Raw genomic sequence first — 19,379 nt, forward strand, 5'->3', positions numbered from 1 at the left:
GGGTGTCTTTGCTTTTTAATCTTGCAGAATTGCAAAAACCCAAAGGAAGAATGCCATCTACCTGAGATGAGTACTGTGTGGTGGGAGGAGTGTGTGTTTTCTGTAGGTCAATCTTTGTTTCAGATCCACTCGTCTGTCCACTCCGATTGTGCCTGCACCTGAATGCAAAGCCGTCGTTGGGAGCTGTCAGCATATGAATGTGTGGCCCCTGAATGAAGTACCAACTCCTGTGCGCTTGAGCTTAAGTGACCCCCCCCCTTCCCCTGAGATCCTTCACGGACGTTCCTGTGTCTGTGTGCCTCTTTTCCTTTCCCTTTTGGTTTCTCAGGTCAAATTTCGCAACCTAAATTGTCTTGAATTGGCATCTGGGATTCTCCAACTGCGTGGTGGGAAACTGAGAAATCCAGTCACTTTCAGATCGCGTCACAAGCTTGTCTTGCTGCTAATTGAGCATCACTTCTGTTTCATGGTCACCAAGTTAAGTGATTTTGGTTCCCTCGATGTTAACATACCATGGTTATGTGTAACAACTCCTTAACTCTGCATGCACATCAGCTCTGCATAACCGTATGATCATAAAGTACACCAGTGTTCCCTAGTCCATTTCCAAATGGCTAAACCTGTAAGGCAGATTGCAGTAGTCGGGGGTGCGGGGTGGGGCAACACTTTCTCTCTTCCTTTCAGATGCCTCTTGATTCAACTTAAAATCACTACTGCGCCAGCTAACTGCTACAGGGATGCGTGGGATGTGCGTCGTGTGTTCTTGGTGTGTCCAGTACCTAGAGTAAAGCCCTTGATTGTCTTCTGGAGGAGTAATGCGCACTGCAGGTGGTGTTGGTACCGATTTTCTGTCACAGTAAATGACAACCATACCAAAGATCTGAACAGCTATGTTGTCTGAAGTCTTGGTAGGGATACAGAAATAATTTTTGAAGTGTTGGGTTATGTAGGGGAGGGGGTGGGGTATAAATTGTCCCTCTTTTCATTCCAGCAACAAAAGCTAACCACACACGGCTCGACCTCGCCAGCCCAATGGATGAATTTCATTTGATAAGTGAATTTATGAAAGATTACTGCAACATCTTGTATTGCTACAGGAATTCATGCGTAATTGTCCAACAATGCAGTGTCTTTTGGGGGTTTGCCGGGGATGGGGAAACTGCAGTTGTCTTTTCCTCTAGTTACAGGCTCGCAGAAAATACAGTCCTTCGCAAGAAAGTAGAAATGCAGCAGGGATTAAGGGTTTTTCTTTTCCTGGAGGAACAGACTCTCGGGTCATGTTCCTCCAGGTTTTGCTTTTTATCCTGTTAAAACGGCAAAAAAAAAAGCAAAAGACTCCGGTGGTGGCACTCCTGGTTTCTCAGGATGGGGTTCAATTCCCTGCGGTGTCTTTGCTTTTAATCCTGCTGTCAGACATGGTTGAGCTATCTGAAGGAATATAGGAATGTAGCTAACAAATTGACTTGTGAGGACTATTTGGTTTGGGATCCCTATAGGTTAGTTGTCTCATGGGTTCATGCCAAGTGAGACTGTTTCAATGAAGTAATGAATGCATTAATGGACAATAAAAATAAATAAATTGTGCAACCTTGATGTGTGAAATGATAATCTGTCCTTAATTTAAGGTCATTTGTGAAGTTGAAAGCATTTTGTACATGTATGTCAAATATTACATGATTATGCGACAATTTGATGGACCATTAAACCTTGAACTCATGTAAGATCATGTTGCACAACTGATGCTGCTTTTGTGATCCAATATATGCATGTGAGTGAATAAAACTTACCTTAAACCGTGGTTACGTGTCAAAGCTACATTTTTGTAAATATCTTGCTTTAACGAAGATCAATGTTATATATTATACATCACAAACCGAAATATATTGTGGAAGGCCTCCCAAATAGTTCACCTTTGAGTAAGATGGTGGTACAACAATCGAAATACACTAGCTACATGTTTCAACCATAACTGAATCATGGGAATTTTACAGTTTATGTAGGTGATACGTGTTACATCTGCAACACTTTAAAATAAACACAGGCCTGAGTACAAGCCGTCCATGGGTGAAGTATACACTATCAGCATTAACACCAGTATGAGAAGTACACTAGCTGTATCTTAGAATTATTACAGAAAGAAAACATTTCGGCTCCCTCTACCGGCGAAAACAATCGTGTGATGTTAGTTGCAGTACCAGTACAGTAGCTTGCTTAGCCGCATTAGCCAGCAGCTAGTATCCCTACCAGATTTCGCGATAATAGCTGTGTGCTTCATGAGGCAGAAAGAAAGGAGAGATGTGGTCCTTTTTTGCTAGGGATCCTGTCAAAGACTTCAATTATGAAATCTTGCCCGACACACAAGAATCCTCCGGGATATGGACTCTCCACCGGGGCAAGCGAAAGGTGAGGTCCGGAGTGAACGAAGCAATAAACGCTGCTTCGACCAAGGCCTTTGCTCTATCAGTGTAGTTAGTATGATGAATACGGCTAGCATGAAGCTAGCTAGCTATTTACCTACTACTACTAGGCTAGCTAACCACCATCGCAGTCTTCGATATGTGCAAGTCAGGTCGTTCTGAGACACATTTTTGTGTTAAAAGTAAAAAGTAAAACTACCTAGCGAACCGCCTCTTCATAACATATATGAAGCTAGTTTGTAACATTTAAAAAAAGTAATATTTGATTACAGCGAGTCTAGCTAGCAAGGAAGCTGTTGTAGCTTGCATGCAAGATAGCCACGTATTTCTCGCCACGTCAATGTGTACCAGTTGTAGCCACTATTAGCTAGCCACCACTTATTGTCTTAATGCTTTTGACAAGCTTTTAAACCATGGACTCCACCATGGAATTTATCCAGTCCCCTAGGCCGTAACTTGCGTTACACATACATGTAGATTAGCTGCTAGACCATCTCTATGTAGATGCTAATTAACAACAGAACTGTTTAGCCGAGCATCCATCCCTCTTAATATGGGCAGCGAGCTTTGGCTACATTTTAATACGAAGCACCGTTTTAACAGTATTTATTTAGTATCTATATCTCATTTTCTGAACATACCATGTGTTCGTACTTTGAAGAAGAAATGTTATTGTAACCATGAAGTGTGCACTGTGTATTTTCTGTCTATTTAAGAGTTTGGGCTGTCAGGTGACATTAAATGTAATTGACACACACCTTAAACAATGAACCCCCCATCCGCTTTCTCCAGACCGGTGGGGAGCCAGTGTCAGTGTTTGTCTATGAAGTTGCCCAGGGTACAGAGGAACAAACCCAGCTAGCCAAGTCTGCCTTCAAACGAATGAAGACCCTCCGGCACCCCAACATCCTGGCCTATGTGGATGGACTAGAGGTGTGTGTGTGGACCTGTATTATGGTGGTAGCTCATCAAGTATCAGACCGCTGAGTTTAATGACCTATTCAGCAAATATTAGATCATGCATGAATCAAAAGTAAATTGGAATCAGACCAAGTATGTTTCTGTCACCTTCATCTCAGTGTCCCCCTGTATCTTTCTTTCTGCATTTGTTTACGCAGATTGAGGTGAGTAAGTCAAAAACTACAACAGCTAGCTCCCCATCCCTACTGTCCTCCACCATCAAGTGAGGATGCAGTAGTGTCTTTGTGGTTTCAGCCACAGGGCTGATTGTGTCATACCATCTCATAATCCCCACACAAATACAATTCAATTCCTTTTCCAGCTGTCTCGTCTGTGTTTCCTTCTTGGCTATATCCCCTCTCTGCTCCTCCATGTGCAAATTTCCAAAAGGGTGTTGATCTTTCACATAGTGAAGGAGGACAACACAGAAAAAGCATAAACTGAACTGTACTAACAGTGTCTGATCTTGGTAAAGCAGTATTTATTATACTGGAGCTGCCAAAGAGGTCAAATGAGAGAGGAATCCAGTGATGCAGTGACACAAAGCATGAACGCTGCGATACGATTGCCTTGCAGACCGAGAAGAGCCTCTACCTGGTGACGGAGCAGGTGACACCGCTGGCTGCCCACCTCAAGGCCCAGGCTGAGAGGGGAGGCTCTGGGGAGCTGGAGGTGTCCTGGGGGCTCCATCAGATTGTGGTCAGTGAATGGGGGGGGGGGGGGGGTTAAACCATCTTTTGCTACTTGATGCATCTTGCATTCTCACCATTTCACGCCACTCTCTCTTTAAGCCACATTGATAAACTGTCGTTCCCCTCGTAGAAAGCTCTGAGCTTCCTGGTGAACGACTGCCACCTGCTCCACAACAACCTGGGGATGTGGGCGGTGTTTGTGGATCGGGCCGGCGAGTGGAAGCTGGGCGGGCTGGACCACATGACCCCCGAGCAGGGGGACGGCTCCTCCGCACTTCCACACCCGAAGACAGTTCAACCTGACATGGAGAAATACGACCCTCCTGAATCGCCCAACAGTGGTGGTGAAAAATGGTGAGAGGGAAAAATAGTCTGATGTTTTGTACTACAGAGTCTCTGTAATTTACTACAGAGGTTTACTCCTCAATTTACAAATGACTTGGAGTCACACCTGTTCATTTATTTTGGACCATATTTATATTGAGCATTATCCTGGTACAGTTCAGTCTGCTTGACCTTTGCTCCATGTGTCTTCCAGGGCAGGGGATGTTTGGCGGCTGGGCTGCCTGATCTGGGAGGTGTTCAATGGGCCGCTGCCCCGAGCCTCCTCCCTGCGCTCCCTGGGAAAGGTACAACACCCTGTCCTAGTAACCCCTTTCAACAGCCGTCAAACACAGCTCCTCATTCTGAACAGTTCATTTCAACAGAGAATTTTCTCTCAAAAACACAAACATGGTATAGCACGAAATGAGCTCATGAGATTCTGCGAAAGGGAGATCATGTGAGATACTCATCTGATGTTCCCACTCATGAGTGCAGGTCCCCAAATCTCTGGTTCCCCACTACTGTGAGCTGGTGGGGGCTAACCCCCGGGCCCGGCCCAACCCCTCCCGCTTCCTCCAGAACTGTCGCTCCCCCGGAGGGTTCCTCAGCAACAGCTTTGTGGAGAGCAACCTCTTTCTGGAGGAGATCCAGGTATGGAAACAAAGACCACAACCCCCACCCCTCCCCCATGGATGCATACCGTAAATCCCATTCAGGCATGCCCTTATATAGATACTCTGCGAGAGGCTGCTTGAGTGTGTATGTGAATGTTTGCTTACTGTGTGTGTACATGCTGTGTGTGTGTTTCCAGATCAAAGAGCCAGCGGAGAAGCAGCAGTTCTTCCAGGACCTGAGTGAAAACCTGGACTCCTTCCCGGAAGACTTCTGCAAACACAAGGTGCTGCCACAGCTGCTCACCGCCTTCGAGTTTGGCAACGCCGGCTCCGTGGTCCTCACCCCGCTCTTCAAGGTAAGCCCTTCTCACACACGTACACACGCTGCCACTTCCCCCGCTAGTGACTTTGGAGGAGGAGGGCATTTGAATAAAGGCTCAGTAATATTTGTTTAGGAACCGTACAGACTATCAACAAATATGTATAAGATAGATGGCCTGTCCTACAGGGAATAGCCAACGATTACCGCCGCCGACTGGTCTCCCCTGCTCCTTCACTTCATCTTCTCCCCGCTCCTCTGTCTCTCCCAGGTGGGGAAGTTCTTGTCGGCGGACGAGTACCAGCAGAAGATCATTCCTGTCATTGTGAAGATGTTTTCCTCCACGGACCGGGCCATGAGGATTCGGCTGCTGCAGCAGGTACTGTACCTGGGGCCGCTGCGCTATGGCGGACCTTCTAGTGACCGTGTAGCCAGGAGCATGGAGACAGGCTGCTAAAGTAGAAGTGATGCTCTCTTGCATTTCCTGGGCTTCTCTTACTCTGCCTGACCCTCCGTCTGCTTGCGTCTTTTTCTCTCTCTCTTTCTCTATATTTCTTTCCTCTCAATCTCCTCTCTTCCTGCCTCCCTCTCCATTGACTCTTTTTTCCCCTCTGTCCCTCTGTTCTCAGATGGAACAGTTTATCCAGTATCTGAACGAGGCGGCAGTCAACTCCCAGATCTTCCCTCATGTTGTTCATGGCTTCACAGACACCAACCCTGCCATCAGGGAACAGACAGTCAAGGTATACATCCGTTCCTGTACACTCGTTTGGATAAACCACTGCCCTCACACGTCATAACCTATGTATACAGCTACATCTAAGCATTACTTGCTTTCTAATACCAATACAAGGCCATCTGGCCAACAATGAGTTCTCTACTCCCAGCTGTTGTAATAGAGATGTTATCTCTCTCTCTCCAGTCCATGCTGCTGTTGGCCCCTAAGCTGAACGAGGCCAACCTGAACCAGGAACTGATGAGGCACTTTGCCCGACTGCAGGCCAGAGACGAGCAGGGCCCCATCCGCTGCAACACCACTGTATGCCTGGGCAAGATCGCCCCCTACCTCAACGCCGGGGTAACTACACCTGCTGCAACAAATATTTTTTTATCTCTCTCTGTCAATCCATCCCTTTCGTTCTCTCCATATATTTTCTCCACCCTTCCACTCCTCTCTTTTCGTTCCTCTCATCCGTCTCTCCTCTGCTGGGTAGACGCGGCAGCGCGTGCTGATCTCGGCCTTCTCTCGGGCCACCAAGGACCCCTTCCCCGCGTCGCGGGCGGCCGGCGTGCTGGGCTTTGCCGCCACGCACAACTTCTACAGCGTGATGGAGAGCGCGGCACGCGTCCTGCCCACACTCTGCACCCTCACCGTCGACCCCGACAAGAGCGTCAGGGAGCAGGTGAGGACCGCCCAACACCCCCCTCGAACCCTTACACTGCCACTCTCCCCACCCCGACCTTCACCCCTTAACTACCCCCCCACTACCCTCCTGCCCAATACCTGTCAGGCCAATCACTGTCCCTTTCCCTCTCCATTCCTGCTCCTCTTTCACCTCACCTTTTATTTCTTCTTTTTCTCGTATTCCACCTTCCTCTAGGCATTTAAGGCCATTAGGAGCTTCCTGACCAAGCTGGAGACAGTGTCTGAAGACCCAACCAAACTGGCAGACATAGGTCTGTATTACACAGACACACATGCACACACACTTGGAAACAGCCTGGTCACACATTCACACACCCAATACTTTCCTTTTTAGTACTAGCATGTATTTTATACCTCTCCATCCCTCCACTTTATAGAAAAGGATGTGATGTCATCGGCGCAGCCAACAGGGGCGGCGACCAGCTGGGCAGGATGGGCGGTGACCGGCGTGTCGTCGCTGACCTCCAAGCTGATCCGGAACGCTCCGGGAACAGAGGGAGGGGCCCCAGTAACAGATAGTGGCCCCGCCAGCACCCCTCGCACGGGGAGCCCCGACACAGACACAGCCCCCCAACCTGCAGGTGAGGGCTGGAGCAAGGACCCAGAGGCCTTGTCATATCTCAGTCCCTCTGGAGTAGTACAGCTCTGGTACTTAGTTGTACCTCTTGCAGTAGCTACAACATAAGGACCTGTTGTAGACTTGTACCATTACAGAACCTTTGCTCTATTGTTACCTTCTGATTAACTTGGCAGTACCATATATGTTTTTATTTTTTACAAACTGTAGTACTTTGCTGTTTAACTACTGTAGTACAGAACTGAAGGGCAGGTCTGTAGTGCTGTCTGTCTAGTATTGAGACCCTTTTCTAAATCTGCTGTTTCCCTCTCATAGAGCCAGAGGCTAAACCACCACAGTCTTCCATGACCCCAAATGCTGCCTTTAACAGTGGCAACCAATCAGACCCTCCTGCTGCAACAGTCAAAGAAGAGGAGCCAATCGGTGACCGGTGGGATGATGAGGAGGACTGGGGCAGTCTGGAGGTGAGGACTGAGGTACAGGTTGGCCCTGATAGTTCAGTAACATTGTAATGTGACATTCAGGTTCCAGAGGCGTGTCCCTCTAAAGCGATGATTCCACCGGCGTCTTATCTCTCTCTCAAACTGACAGGAACCAGAAAAGGTTCCAGCAGACCCAGATGATTGGAATTCCTCTGACTGGTCGGGAGTGTCAACAGTCAAAAAGAAGGCCAACGAGAGAGCAGTATGTTGTTGTCTTTTGACCTGGGTTCTATTCTTTGAGGCAGAATGCAAATTGTTTATTGATTAGTCATGCATCTAGTTCACTGCAACTTTTTGTGTACTTCCCTTGCCGTCCAGGTGGCTGGAATTTCCTCCTCCGCCATGAAAAAGCCGAGCGCAGATTGGAGCAGCTCTGGCTGGGATGCTGATGACAGCTGGTCCAACGAGAAGGAGGCTGACGGGCAGGGTCAGAGTTCGCCAGGCGAGGAGGGGTGGGGCCACGACTGGGAGGAGGAGGCGAGCGCCCCAGGCAGCAAGAACGTCCTGCCAGAGGGGGTGCGGCTAGCCAGCGAGTATGACTGGGACAGCAGTAAAGGGGCCGGTCACAGCGACCCCTTCGCCAGCGTGTCACAGAGAGCGGCGCCCACAGCCATGGTGAGGAGCTGGGCAGGGATGGGCCTGGGAGGCATACACCGTTTGTCCACTTTTTAAAGAACTGTGTCCATGTGTGTGCTGTGTTCTCCAGCAGGCTGGGGGTAGCTGGGGGGCGGATGCCTCGGGAGACTGGGGCACAGAGGAGAGCTGGGAGTCGGTGGACGGGGCCCAGGGTGAGTCCCTCAGGGATTCAGTCAGAATAATAAGGATTTTCTTATTCTAAGATGTACTTGGGGGGGGGAGTGACGAGTCTTTGTTTTTTTCATCTCCACAGGCCTAAGCAAGGCTGAGCTGGCCAAGAAGAAACGCGAGGAGCGAAGGAAAGAGCTGGAAGCCAAGCGGGCAGAGCGCAAGGCGGTCAAAGGTCCCCTCAAACTGGGGGCGCGGAAAATTGACTGAGGATTATGAGACGAGGAAGGAAGGGACATGGAGCGATAAAGACTTTTCAACCTTAACTCTTCCCCAAGGAGTGGGGATGTATGGAAGGTGCTACATTCCATCATGAAAGGGAGTAGACAGGACAAACATGGGGAGAGGGTCAGGAGGATGTGAACAATATGGACCTTGCCACATGGTGCTACTAAGTGCACCCTGGCTTAAAGAGGAGGCAGAATTGTGTCCCTGTATTCACAAAGTCTGAGTAGCAGTGCATATCTGGGATCAGTTCTTTGTCATGAGATTACACAGAGGGGAGGAAGGCCTGATTCCAGAACAGCACTTAGACTCACAGTGAATGCAGTCCTGTGTTTGACCTGGCGACACGTGCCACGAGGCGAGATTAATAGGACTATTCTGGGAATTGATCTAACACACACATTGCTCATCTGTTTTTAGATAAACCCACCATAATGTTGACATTGTAAAGTGTACATATGCACATTTGTCTGAAAACAACCAAGAATCAAAAGTTTGTTTTTAAAGATGAATATATATATATATATACACATATATATATATGTCCCAGTATAGGAATATAAGTGGGTAGATGCTGAATGTTCAATTCATTACATTCACATACTACACACAGAATGGGTTATGAATGTTTTAGGGCAACAAATGACAGATGAAGACTAATACAAGTCTATGCATGCGTGGAACTGTATGTGTGAACTCAGCTACCAATCAGTTTACTATTGTACCTCCCTAAGAGGGTCAGTGATGGTCTCAGTTTTTAGAATGGATCTCCTACAGAATTACTCACCTGGACCCATTCACAAGCAATGGGGTGTTACATCATGCTTCATTTCAAAGAAGACACGAAGATCCCGTCTTGTATGGATTCAAGTCACAATCTTATCAGTCATACAAATTCAGCACCGTGATTATTTGTGAGGATGGTTGTATGCGGGGGTGGGTAACGTAAAGTTATTTCCATTGGTCTTTATTTGTGCCTTTCTTTGATGGCAGCACTGTTCAGGGGTGGCAGTGGTCAGGTGATAAACTGTATGCTGTATGTTTGTTATGTTGCAAATTGAGAGGTTTTATTTTGTTCAGTGACAAAAGAAAGACAGTGGGGGAACGGATGCATTATTTTGTAAAGTTGGGGAAACTTGTGTACAATGTAAGCTCCAAAAGACAAATAAACTATGCCAACTAAATTAAGTGACTAAAAAAAGGCAAACAGAGGAGTAAGCTATTTCCCACAGTTTCTCATTGTTAGAATTTAACATGTTCAAGTTAATACAATTCCACCTAATTTAGGGTTAGGGTCAATGGAGTTTTTCACCCAAAACACATTTCAAAATGACAAAACATCTAGTGACACATGGTACAATATTTATTTGAAAAGTAAAAACAGTTAAATCAACTCATGTTAATCTAGTGCCATCATGTTCAGTCATTCAATCAAAAGATTTACATTGCAATCCCTGCCAGCTAATATACAAAATCAAGTGCTCCATGTATTACGCATTAATCGTGAGTAAAACAGTGATGGCCAGCAGTAGTGTAATACGAGTAGTGCAGTGAGAAGCATTTTTGTTCACTTCAAAAGGATAATGCTTAATAGAACAGTTTTAGAACTGGGCATTCTATGGTTACATCTTGCTCCCTCCACATGGGTGGTGAGGCTTGCAGATGAGAGAAAAAAGCACATTATCATTTGTCGTTGATATCATTGTCATTTATTTGACTTCTCCTTCTTCCCACCACTAAAGATGGCTGAAGCCAAAGCAGCAATGCCAAATCCAACCACAGCAGCCACACCAAGCCCCACACCAACCTGCACGGCCGTCTGCACCTGGAATATACACCCAATAAACAAATAGAAAAAGTTATGACTACATATTACAAGTTCAAAGACAATATTAATATAGTGGACCTGGATCAGTACTGTCTGTGATAACAAACTTTTCCTGACCTAAGCCTTACCTTCAAAACTAGAACGATCTAAGTTTATAAGAGAACCCTTTAATGTACATGTAAAGCACACCTACCTGGCGAGACTCTGCCTTCCCGTATCTCAGCTCTGTTGCAAAGTGCTCGCAGTTTCCCCTAAAGACACAGAAGGGAAGTTCTGCTCCCACCATCTCCTTTGCCTCTTTCAGGATCAGGTGGACGGGCCTGGGGTCACATTTCTCATCCAGGCTATTTTTGATGCACCACTTGTCGGTCCCCACCACATCCCAGAGCTCCTCTTTCTTCACCTTGGCCTTGTCGTGCATCACTGACATCATGCTGCTAGACCCCGCCCCCTGGCCTTCAGCTTCATGGGGAGCAGAAGAGAGAAATAGGGAGATGACCGGGGGACCGAGGGTGGAGAGAGAGGAGGGGTAAAAATCACTTAGAATCCAATTGTCTACTTAGTAGTTTAGTCAGGTACTGTGTAAAGTACTGGTCTATATTTCAGTGCCCAAAAAAGATATGCAATTATTATTTTATTTTTACAGGGAGGTGCCAAGTGAACCACAAAGCCATCTCCAATGTACACAGCCCAATGCTGGTAGTTCCCACGGTCAATCTCAATTAGATCTCCAGGTTCCGGCTTCTCATCATACTATGGCCACATGAAGAAAAAAAAATTAGAACAAAAAAACAATTTTGCTCAACTGCACAGTGTTGTTAAATTGTTAATTCAATAACATTAAACAAGTCATTGACAAATTGTTTATAAACTTACTAATGTTGGAGCCATAGGTGTTCTTCTGTCTGCTTCTAGTCCTCTGATTCCTATATGAGAAACTTGTCATAGGATTTCAGGTTTTTCTTTCCTAAACGGTGTGAAAAGCGACCTAAAAAATAAACCATAAACTCTAACATAAACCATAAACTCTACTGTTATTTGACTGTTTCGGGTGTTGTTTATGGAGTTAACAGTTACATTCAGTAGGCCGACAATGTGGGTTAAATCCCATGGCATTCAATTTACAAAATAGGTCTCTTTTTGTAAGGTTCATGTGCTTGTAGACCGGTTTTATATCGATTTCAGGTTTACTGATTTGAATTGTAATTCCCTTTTTATTCGTTAAAGCTTTCATTAGACATCGCGCAATAGCTATCTATCTAGGTTCATTTGCACAACCGCATTTTCAATTATGCTACCGTACTCATTTCGCAGACGCTTTTATCCAAAGCGACGTACAAACACTGCATATAAAAGTACAACACAGTTCTATAGTTTTGCATTACAGTGGTTTGTGGCAATGAACAGTCTGTTAGCTATTAATAGTAGTTGGTCTGTCTGTTTACATTCACCTCAAACTCCAGTGCGTAGCCATCTTAGATAGCTGGCTAACATAAGTTAGCTCCTTCATAATAACACAACTTGACAAGATGTACTCAACAAATCTGAGATAAGTATATTTTGTGACTTTCATCAAGTAATGCTTACCGCAGTCAATAGAAACGTCCACATACAGCGATCGACAAACCTGTCAAAGATCACCTGCCAAATGCCAAATGAGGGCTGCAGTCAGCTGGCTGAGTTAACTGTGAGGACGTGGATTTTGCCTCTGACAAATAAACGTTAGTTTGTACACGGACAGTGGGACTGATCTTAGAACAGCACTTACAATCTCGTCATTGAGAACGGTCCTGTCAAGCGACATGTGCCACGAGACTGTGTCAAGAAGACTCTCATCGACTGTCATGGTAGTCATACTATTGAGTAACATAGGAAATTACTCGCAGTACGGGTTATGAATTATTGCAAATGTTTGCAAATAAGATGAAGACTCCAAAGCAATCTGGTTCAGTTATTACAAAGATTTAATGTGCATTCCCTGCCAGTTAACACACTTTCATTATATATAGATAACATATCTGTTACAATTTGAAGTGTTTTGGAACAAGGTTTGGAAAACCTGACATAATTTTATGACAAACAACAGTTTAACAGTTACAGACAGCATCAAAGGGATGCGATTTAAAAATTTCGTCTTGAAGAACAGGATGACTCAGTTATCAGTTATTGCTCACTGGAGTATTAGAAAAACTCAACATTGACAAAGGTTTGTTAAGCAGACCAACAATATAATCAATCTTAATATAAGTTATTGTAGCCTAGAATTTACAAGGTACATATTGTACAGTTTAATTCAAGAACTACAACCTAGCTTATGCTCACTACCTTCAAGACAATGGCACCTTCATATGTGGCAAAAAAAAGAAATGTCATACAATCTTTTTCCAAGTGCCTATTCTTTGTTTTTTTCATGAACGGCAGTTTAAATGTATTTCCAACAAAAAACTGATATTTTACCCCTTCCACCCCTACAAAAAACAGGTAGTTATTGATCAATTGAATCATAGGAGTATAGTATAAGTGCTGTTTGAATAATTAATCTATTAGAAATGCTAGAGAATAGCTGCTTATATAGCATTCCCATCTCTTGTGGATTGTACAGGTTGTTACTGATATTCCTTCTTCTCTTTTTTTCCACTTCCAAAGAAGGCTCCTGCCAGGGCGACAATCCCAAAGCCAACCACAGCGGCCACGCCCATCCCCACACCAGCCTTCACAGCCTGACGCACCTGGAACACACACAAAAACAAATTGCAACTACTATGATTTTGTTCTCTGAAGTGATTTGCTGAGTAAACTATAGACATGGACCAGTACTGTGATGAACAGTCCTTAGGGCTTTGAGTCTTGAACCACTCTGAACTCCATCCTGTCCTAATCTACTAGGATCCAGGTCTCGTATAGACCCTATTTAAGTAAATTTAGCATCTTTACCTGGCGAGACTCTGCCTTCCCGTATCTCAGCTCTGTTGCAAAGTGCTCGCAGTTTCCCCTGAAGACACAGTAGGGAAGTTCTGCTCCCACCATCTCCTTTGCCTCTTTTAGGATCAGGTCAACGGGCCTGGGGTCACACTTCTCATCCAGGATATTGTTGATGCACCACTTGTCAGACCCCACTACATCCCAAAGCTCCTCCTTCTTCACCTTGGCCTTGTCGTGCATCACTGACATCATGCTGCTAGCCCCCGCCCCCGGGACTTCAGCTGTAGGGTGAGAGGAGAGATATGAGGGAAGGGGTAGAATCACTCATAATTCAAGTCTCCCTCAGTTGTTCAGGTACCGCTTATGGATTATTCTCATCTTGACCAGTTCGTTCATCTCTCAGATAAGAGATTACTTCAAATTCTTACAGGGAGGTGCCAAGTGAACTACAAAGCCATCTCCAATGTACACAGCCCAATGCTGGTAGTTCCCACGGTCAATCTCAATTAGATCTCCAGGCTCCGGCTTCTCATCATACTATGGCCACATGAAGAAAAGAAAAAAAGTTTAGAAACAGTTTAAAAATAGCATTTAATTAGTTAAACTATTCAAGTGCCATATATTTACACATCCTAATTTATCAGACTGAAAGACTTAAATGTATTCATAAAAATCGGTTTTACATGATTATTTTAACATTAAATCATAAACTTACTAAAGTTGGGGCCATGAGTGTTCCTCTGGTGTGAAATTTTCAGGTCGACAATGGTTTCGATTTCGAAATCGTTCAGACTGTAAGTAAGAGATCAGCTCATACCAAAGGTAATTTTTTGATTACGAAGCAAATGTTACAGCTGTAAGGCCATTTTGACAAATTAATTTAACAGTAGAAACACACTACTATGCACTGATAGTAACCATGATCACCAGTAGTATTATTTAAAATGCCCTCTGCTCTGGTGAAAGTGACCTCAGACTGAGAATGAGATGGGGCAAATATCTTCAACCGTTTAAACAATCTCTGGTTATCCTAGGATATATTGAATAACTGGAACCAGTGTTTCTACACTAAATACCCCAATATGTTTAAAAAAAATTGCCTACATAATAATGCCGTGACAGCCAGCTAGCTATGTCTACAGTACAATTTCTGTTTTACATCAGCCTCCGTCCTGGAAAGTGGTAGTTGGGTAACGTAACACATAATGACAACATCATAAATCAGAGATTGGTTGGGTAACGTGTGTATCTTAACACATAATGACAAAATCATAAATCGGAGATTAGTAGCTTTTGATTTTCATCTGTAGTTGCTCTCACCTTTGCCTCGGTTAAATGGCGTCAGTTTATCAGTCAGATTCTGTTCTGACTGTAGTAAAGCTGAGACTGCCTGACAGCTCTGAAATCAACAAACCAATAGGCGTTGCCTTCGAATAGCTTTTTTCTGACGTAATTACTTTCCCTGTGATCTTTTTATGAAAACAAATATATATATATTTGATATTTTTTTAATTCTTTTTATTTTACATTTACGAGTAACATATCGTGTAACATAACTTATCGTGATCATAAACTAAAAAAATAATATATGTATTTTTTTTCCTCGATCCCCAGAGGTAAACTGTGGAATTGTTTGTTCCCACTAGATGGCAGTAATTAAATCAAACGTGTTCTTTCGCTGTTCGCATTTACCATCGAATATAACAAAAGAAGAAGTGTACCATCGAAGAAGCGGGACTTCCGTCTTTGCACCGCCGTTTTGCGATTTTGTCTGAAGTATAATCAAACTACACGACATTTCATGTAAAATATTGAAACATTTTTGTTTGTAAGCTTGGAATAGATGTTTATGTGACTTTTCAAAGTTAAACAATCAAACGATGTCTACCGTTTTTGGTAGTACTATTATGAAAGCCATGCAGACCTCTCACAGTCATACGACGCAAAATGTATTCAGGTGAGAAAATTGCCCAGTCACTAGTGGTCCTACATCAGTATGACATGGTTAAAATATCAAAAATGTATCTTGACTTGACTATATCTGTTGTTGAGGTCTGTCATCATAATATTTCAAGAGCTTGGGGGAAAGGTATTTTAACTTAGTATTCAGCTTTTACAGTATTTTCTTTTGCAATGTTTTTAATATATATCTACCATATTTGCTATCTTGTATATGTTCAGCCCTCAGGAACTTTCTCTGGAGATCAAGTCCTTCATCAGCGGAGTAGACCAAAACCAGGGTCGGAAACTTAGCGTGCGTGAGCATGCCCGCTGTGCCGTGCGCCTGTTGCGCTCCGTCCCCGCCTGTCGCGGTGCCGTGCTTGAGCACCTGAGGGGCGTATATGATGAACACGTCTCCGCCTTCCTGCACCACCTGGAAATGGAGGGAGACGGCAACTCCGCCCACAGCTCCAACCTGGAGGACGTGATCATGGAGGTCCATGGTGTGCTGTCAGAGTTCATCCGCCTCAACCCCCGAGCCTGGGCACCTTTGGTGTCATCCTGGGCCGTTGACCTGCTGGGCCAGCTGAGCAGCAAGCATGCTGGCCGCCGGGCTGCCCCTCACTCCTCCAGCCTCAACGAGCTGCTGCAGCTGTGGATGTCCTGCGCCGCTACTCGCTCTCTTATGGAGGCCTACTCCCAGTGCCTGGCAGCCATGTTGGCCTGGTGCCCAGACGCCTGCGTAGATGCTCTGCTGGACACGTCGGTCCAGCATTCCCCGTACTTTGACTGGGTGGTGGCCCACATTGGCTCCTCCTTCCCAGGCACGATCATCAGTCGAGTGCTAGCCTGTGGCCTCAAGGACTTCTGCTCCCACGGTTACCCGGGAGACAAGCTCGGTCAGGGGGGAGCAGATAAGGGTAGCCGAGTGCCAAAGATCGGCTCTGTGGTGGGCATCCTCGGCCATCTGGCGGCGCGACACTCGGACAGCATCCGACGAGAGCTGCTCAGGATGTTCCAAGACAGCTTGAGCCCGCCCCCTATGTCCAGCTCCGGCTCCTCCTCCTGGGAGAGCTCCGCCCAGCTCCGAAGGGCCACAGTGCCATTCCTCCTCCAGCTGGCGGCGCTGTCCCCGTCTCTCCTTGGTGCTGTGTCAGCAGAGCTGGTGGAGTCTCTGAGGCCGCCGGTGCTCCTCCAGCTCCAGGTGGTGCTCCAGGGCCTGCCCCGGGAGGAGCTGGACAACATGCTGGGCCTGGCCGTTCACCTCATCAGCCAGAGCCCTGCCGGTGGCGCCCGTGTCCTACGCTTCCTGGCCGACACCGCCACCCCTGCCTCCGTCATCATCTCGGGCCCTACGCCCTCCCCCAACGAGGGGGTCCGCGAGGCCTGCGACCGCCTGCTCCAGATGCTCCTCCTGCACCTCCACAAGCTGGTCTACAACCGTCCCGAGGGGGCCGAGGTCAACCCCCACTCTCCCGCCGCCCAGACCCGCCGTGTGGTCCCCTTCCTTGAGGAGCTGCAGTCCCACGTGGGCGAGCTGTGTGCCGAGACACTGAGGCTGGAGAGGAAGCGGCATCTCTGGCTGCACCAGCTGCTGTGTCTGCTGTCCGTGTACGGCGGCCCCAGTGTAGCTACAGAGGCCCTCTGCCAGCTGCTCACCCAGGCCCGCAACCCAGAGGAGCTGGCCCTGGCCTGGCAGCTCCACAGCCCGCTCTCTGCCTGCCTGCCCGGGCTCCTGCCTGCAGCAGTGGCCCGCTGTGTGGCCCAGATCCACACCCACACCCTAGGGCCCCGGCAGCTCCGGCAGCTGTTGCTCAACCTGGCGTCCGCCATGCAGAGCCAGGAGGAGGAGAGGAGAGGGGCTGGAGCTGGGGGCGCCCAGGCCTCCATGGCGGTGCAGGTGGGGGCCGCGGTCTCAGGACACCTCCACAACTTCTGCCCACTGCTCCTCCACGGGGACTTGGGGGTATCCCACTCTGCCGTGCGGCTCCTGTCCTGCAGCCCTCTCCCCCGTGCAGCTGCCCCCGCCCATCTGCTGCTGGTCTGCAGGGCCACTGTCACTCACTTTTTCCTGGCCCTGCGGAGGAGAGGAGAAGGAGGGAAAGGGAGAGATGGAGGACAGGTGGGAGAGGCGGTGAACTGCTCGGTGAGCCTCTTGTCCCGTCTTGCGGCCTACTCCTCCCTGACCCTCAAATGTGTCCTGCAGCAGCTAGTGGAGGGAGCCCTGCATAAAGGCAATTCAGACCTGTTTGGAGGGCAGACGGAGGAAATGGGTGTGGAGACCCTTGTCTCCTTGGCCCCAACCCAAGACCTGGGAGCCTCTCTGCTGGACATCAATTGCAAGTTTGGCACCACAGTCAACTTCTCCGGCAGTGTGTGGTCAGTGTTCCATGCCGGTGTGATTGGTAAAGGGCTGAAAGTCCGCACGGCCAAGCCCCATCCTGACCCAGCCGGGGTCATTCAGAATGTTCAGACTCTCCTGGCAGTCACCGTTCAGTGCTGCAGTGCTCCTGGAGTTTCGGGGGGAAACGGAAGCCTCAACAACGGAGGTCATCACCCAGCCTCTGACCCCGAGGAGCCTCCACCCATCAGTGCAGAGGCAGCCAAGGTGGTTGCCGTGACGCTGGTGGAGAACATTTGCCCAGACGTGGCCAACGGAGAACTGTCATGGCCACCGGAGGAGCATGCTCGCACCACCGTGGAGAGAGACATCCACATCCGACGATGTTTCGAGGCCCATCCCGTGCTCTTCCCCCTGCTGCACGTTGTGGCTGCTGGGCGTCCAGCTCTCTGCTACTGTTCAGCGGTGCTCCGAGGCCTGCTGGCCACTCTCCTCGCCCACTGGGAGGCTTCTCGAGAAGCTTCGGCCGTGGACTCTCCCTGGCACCTCCAGGCCTCTTGTCTGCTGGTGTCCTGCATGGGTGAAGGCCAGCTGTTGCCCCCTGTACTGGCCAATGTCCATGAGGCTTTCCCTTACCTGACGCCCTTTGAGGTCAGGCTGCTCCTGCTGGCTGTGTGGGAGTATGTGAGGGGCAATGGTCCAATGCCCCAAAAGTTTGTGTTCAGCTCGGAGAAGGGCCTGTTTTGCAGAGACTTCTCACGGGATGGAGATGTGGCCAGATATGTGGCGCCTATCCATAGTGTCCTGCATAAAAACATTGACCGTCTTGGCCACCTGTGCTGGCGCTTTCAACTCTGAGAAAAAAATTGAAAGAACAGATGGAGGGTGGGAGTGAACTGAAGTTAAGGAGGGATAGTAAGTGAATGCAAGTAGGGGGAAGGTTGTGATTGTAAAAGACTGGGAATTGTGGGGGTGTTGCTTTGCAATGTTCAGTATTTTGTTGTTGCTCTCGCCTCATCTAGTTCTGTACCTAAATGTGTCTATTCATTCTTGTTTTTTGTTTGATAACATACAAGTATTTTCTAACTTGCTGTTACTGTGAAAATGCTACTGTCACAATAAATGACCACATAATGACAAATAGGCCTATTTTGTTGTCTTATCATTTTCTTTACTGAAATGCACATCAAATTGAATATGTATGATAATCAACACAGACAACTACAATATAATCATAACCTTTCCATTTGTATTTTATAAGTGTGTGTGTGGGGGGGCAAATGCAGCTTTTTTGCAATCTTCCTGTCGGTTCGTCCCATGCTGACGTGTCAGATCCAGAGAAGATAAAGATATACACGAAACAAGATATTTGCCCAATCATAGACAACTGATGAAATATTGAAACGTAATTCCATTTTCCATGATTGTTAAATTACACATGCATTTCCCCCCCCACAAAATTAAAATATGTACATATACAATATATTAAGGAGTATTCTACGTCGAT

At 47.0% G+C, this 19,379-nt stretch overlaps 4 protein-coding genes across 12 annotated transcripts; 2 read left to right on the forward strand and 2 right to left on the reverse strand.

Annotated features, from left to right (window-relative positions):
• Positions 1-2,250: 2,250 nt before the first annotated feature.
• scyl1 (SCY1-like, kinase-like 1) lies at positions 2,251-10,062 on the forward strand. 6 transcript variants are annotated; one of them, XM_067248015.1, is made up of 18 exons: positions 2,251-2,403; positions 3,210-3,356; positions 3,954-4,076; positions 4,200-4,423; positions 4,608-4,698; positions 4,889-5,044; positions 5,205-5,363; positions 5,598-5,705; positions 5,956-6,069; positions 6,249-6,404; positions 6,541-6,729; positions 6,928-7,003; positions 7,130-7,333; positions 7,645-7,805; positions 7,921-8,013; positions 8,130-8,426; positions 8,518-8,599; positions 8,701-10,062. In XM_067248015.1, exons 1-18 carry the CDS (start codon positions 2,296-2,298, stop codon positions 8,823-8,825), a joined length of 2,613 nt encoding a protein of 870 aa, XP_067104116.1. In that variant the 5' UTR covers positions 2,251-2,295; the 3' UTR covers positions 8,826-10,062. The 6 variants fall into 6 exon arrangements, with proteins under 6 accessions (XP_067104116.1, XP_067104117.1, XP_067104119.1 ...); XM_067248016.1 differs by having other exon boundaries at positions 8,521-8,599; XM_067248018.1 differs by having other exon boundaries at positions 7,645-7,793.
• A 120-nt stretch (positions 10,063-10,182) lies between these two features.
• LOC136954391 (phospholipase A and acyltransferase 4-like) lies at positions 10,183-12,440 on the reverse strand. 3 transcript variants are annotated; one of them, XM_067248026.1, is made up of 5 exons: positions 12,256-12,440; positions 11,545-11,594; positions 11,313-11,421; positions 10,862-11,130; positions 10,183-10,665 (listed from the first exon to the last, which is right to left on the reverse strand). In XM_067248026.1, exons 2-5 carry the CDS (start codon positions 11,557-11,559, stop codon positions 10,546-10,548), a joined length of 513 nt encoding a protein of 170 aa, XP_067104127.1. In that variant the 5' UTR covers positions 11,560-11,594; positions 12,256-12,440; the 3' UTR covers positions 10,183-10,545. The 3 variants fall into 3 exon arrangements, with proteins under 3 accessions (XP_067104127.1, XP_067104126.1, XP_067104125.1); XM_067248025.1 differs by having other exon boundaries at positions 11,545-11,635; positions 12,256-12,438; XM_067248024.1 differs by having other exon boundaries at positions 11,545-11,656; positions 12,256-12,438.
• A 169-nt stretch (positions 12,441-12,609) lies between these two features.
• Positions 12,610-15,000, reverse strand: LOC136954390 (phospholipase A and acyltransferase 3-like). 2 transcript variants are annotated; one of them, XM_067248022.1, is made up of 5 exons: positions 14,911-15,000; positions 14,306-14,444; positions 14,019-14,127; positions 13,603-13,871; positions 12,610-13,397 (listed from the first exon to the last, which is right to left on the reverse strand). In XM_067248022.1, exons 2-5 carry the CDS (start codon positions 14,318-14,320, stop codon positions 13,275-13,277), a joined length of 516 nt encoding a protein of 171 aa, XP_067104123.1. In that variant the 5' UTR covers positions 14,321-14,444; positions 14,911-15,000; the 3' UTR covers positions 12,610-13,274. The 2 variants fall into 2 exon arrangements, with proteins under 2 accessions (XP_067104123.1, XP_067104124.1); XM_067248023.1 differs by having other exon boundaries at positions 14,306-14,382; positions 14,911-14,991.
• A 392-nt stretch (positions 15,001-15,392) lies between these two features.
• Positions 15,393-19,012, forward strand: ints5 (integrator complex subunit 5). The gene is made up of 2 exons (XM_067247412.1): positions 15,393-15,547; positions 15,772-19,012. Exons 1-2 carry the CDS (start codon positions 15,471-15,473, stop codon positions 18,728-18,730), a joined length of 3,036 nt encoding a protein of 1,011 aa, XP_067103513.1. The 5' UTR covers positions 15,393-15,470; the 3' UTR covers positions 18,731-19,012.
• The last annotated feature ends 367 nt before the right edge of the window (positions 19,013-19,379 follow it).

Source organism: Osmerus mordax, chromosome 12, assembly GCF_038355195.1.
Source record: "Osmerus mordax isolate fOsmMor3 chromosome 12, fOsmMor3.pri, whole genome shotgun sequence".
Lineage (NCBI taxonomy): Eukaryota > Metazoa > Chordata > Actinopteri > Osmeriformes > Osmeridae > Osmerus > Osmerus mordax.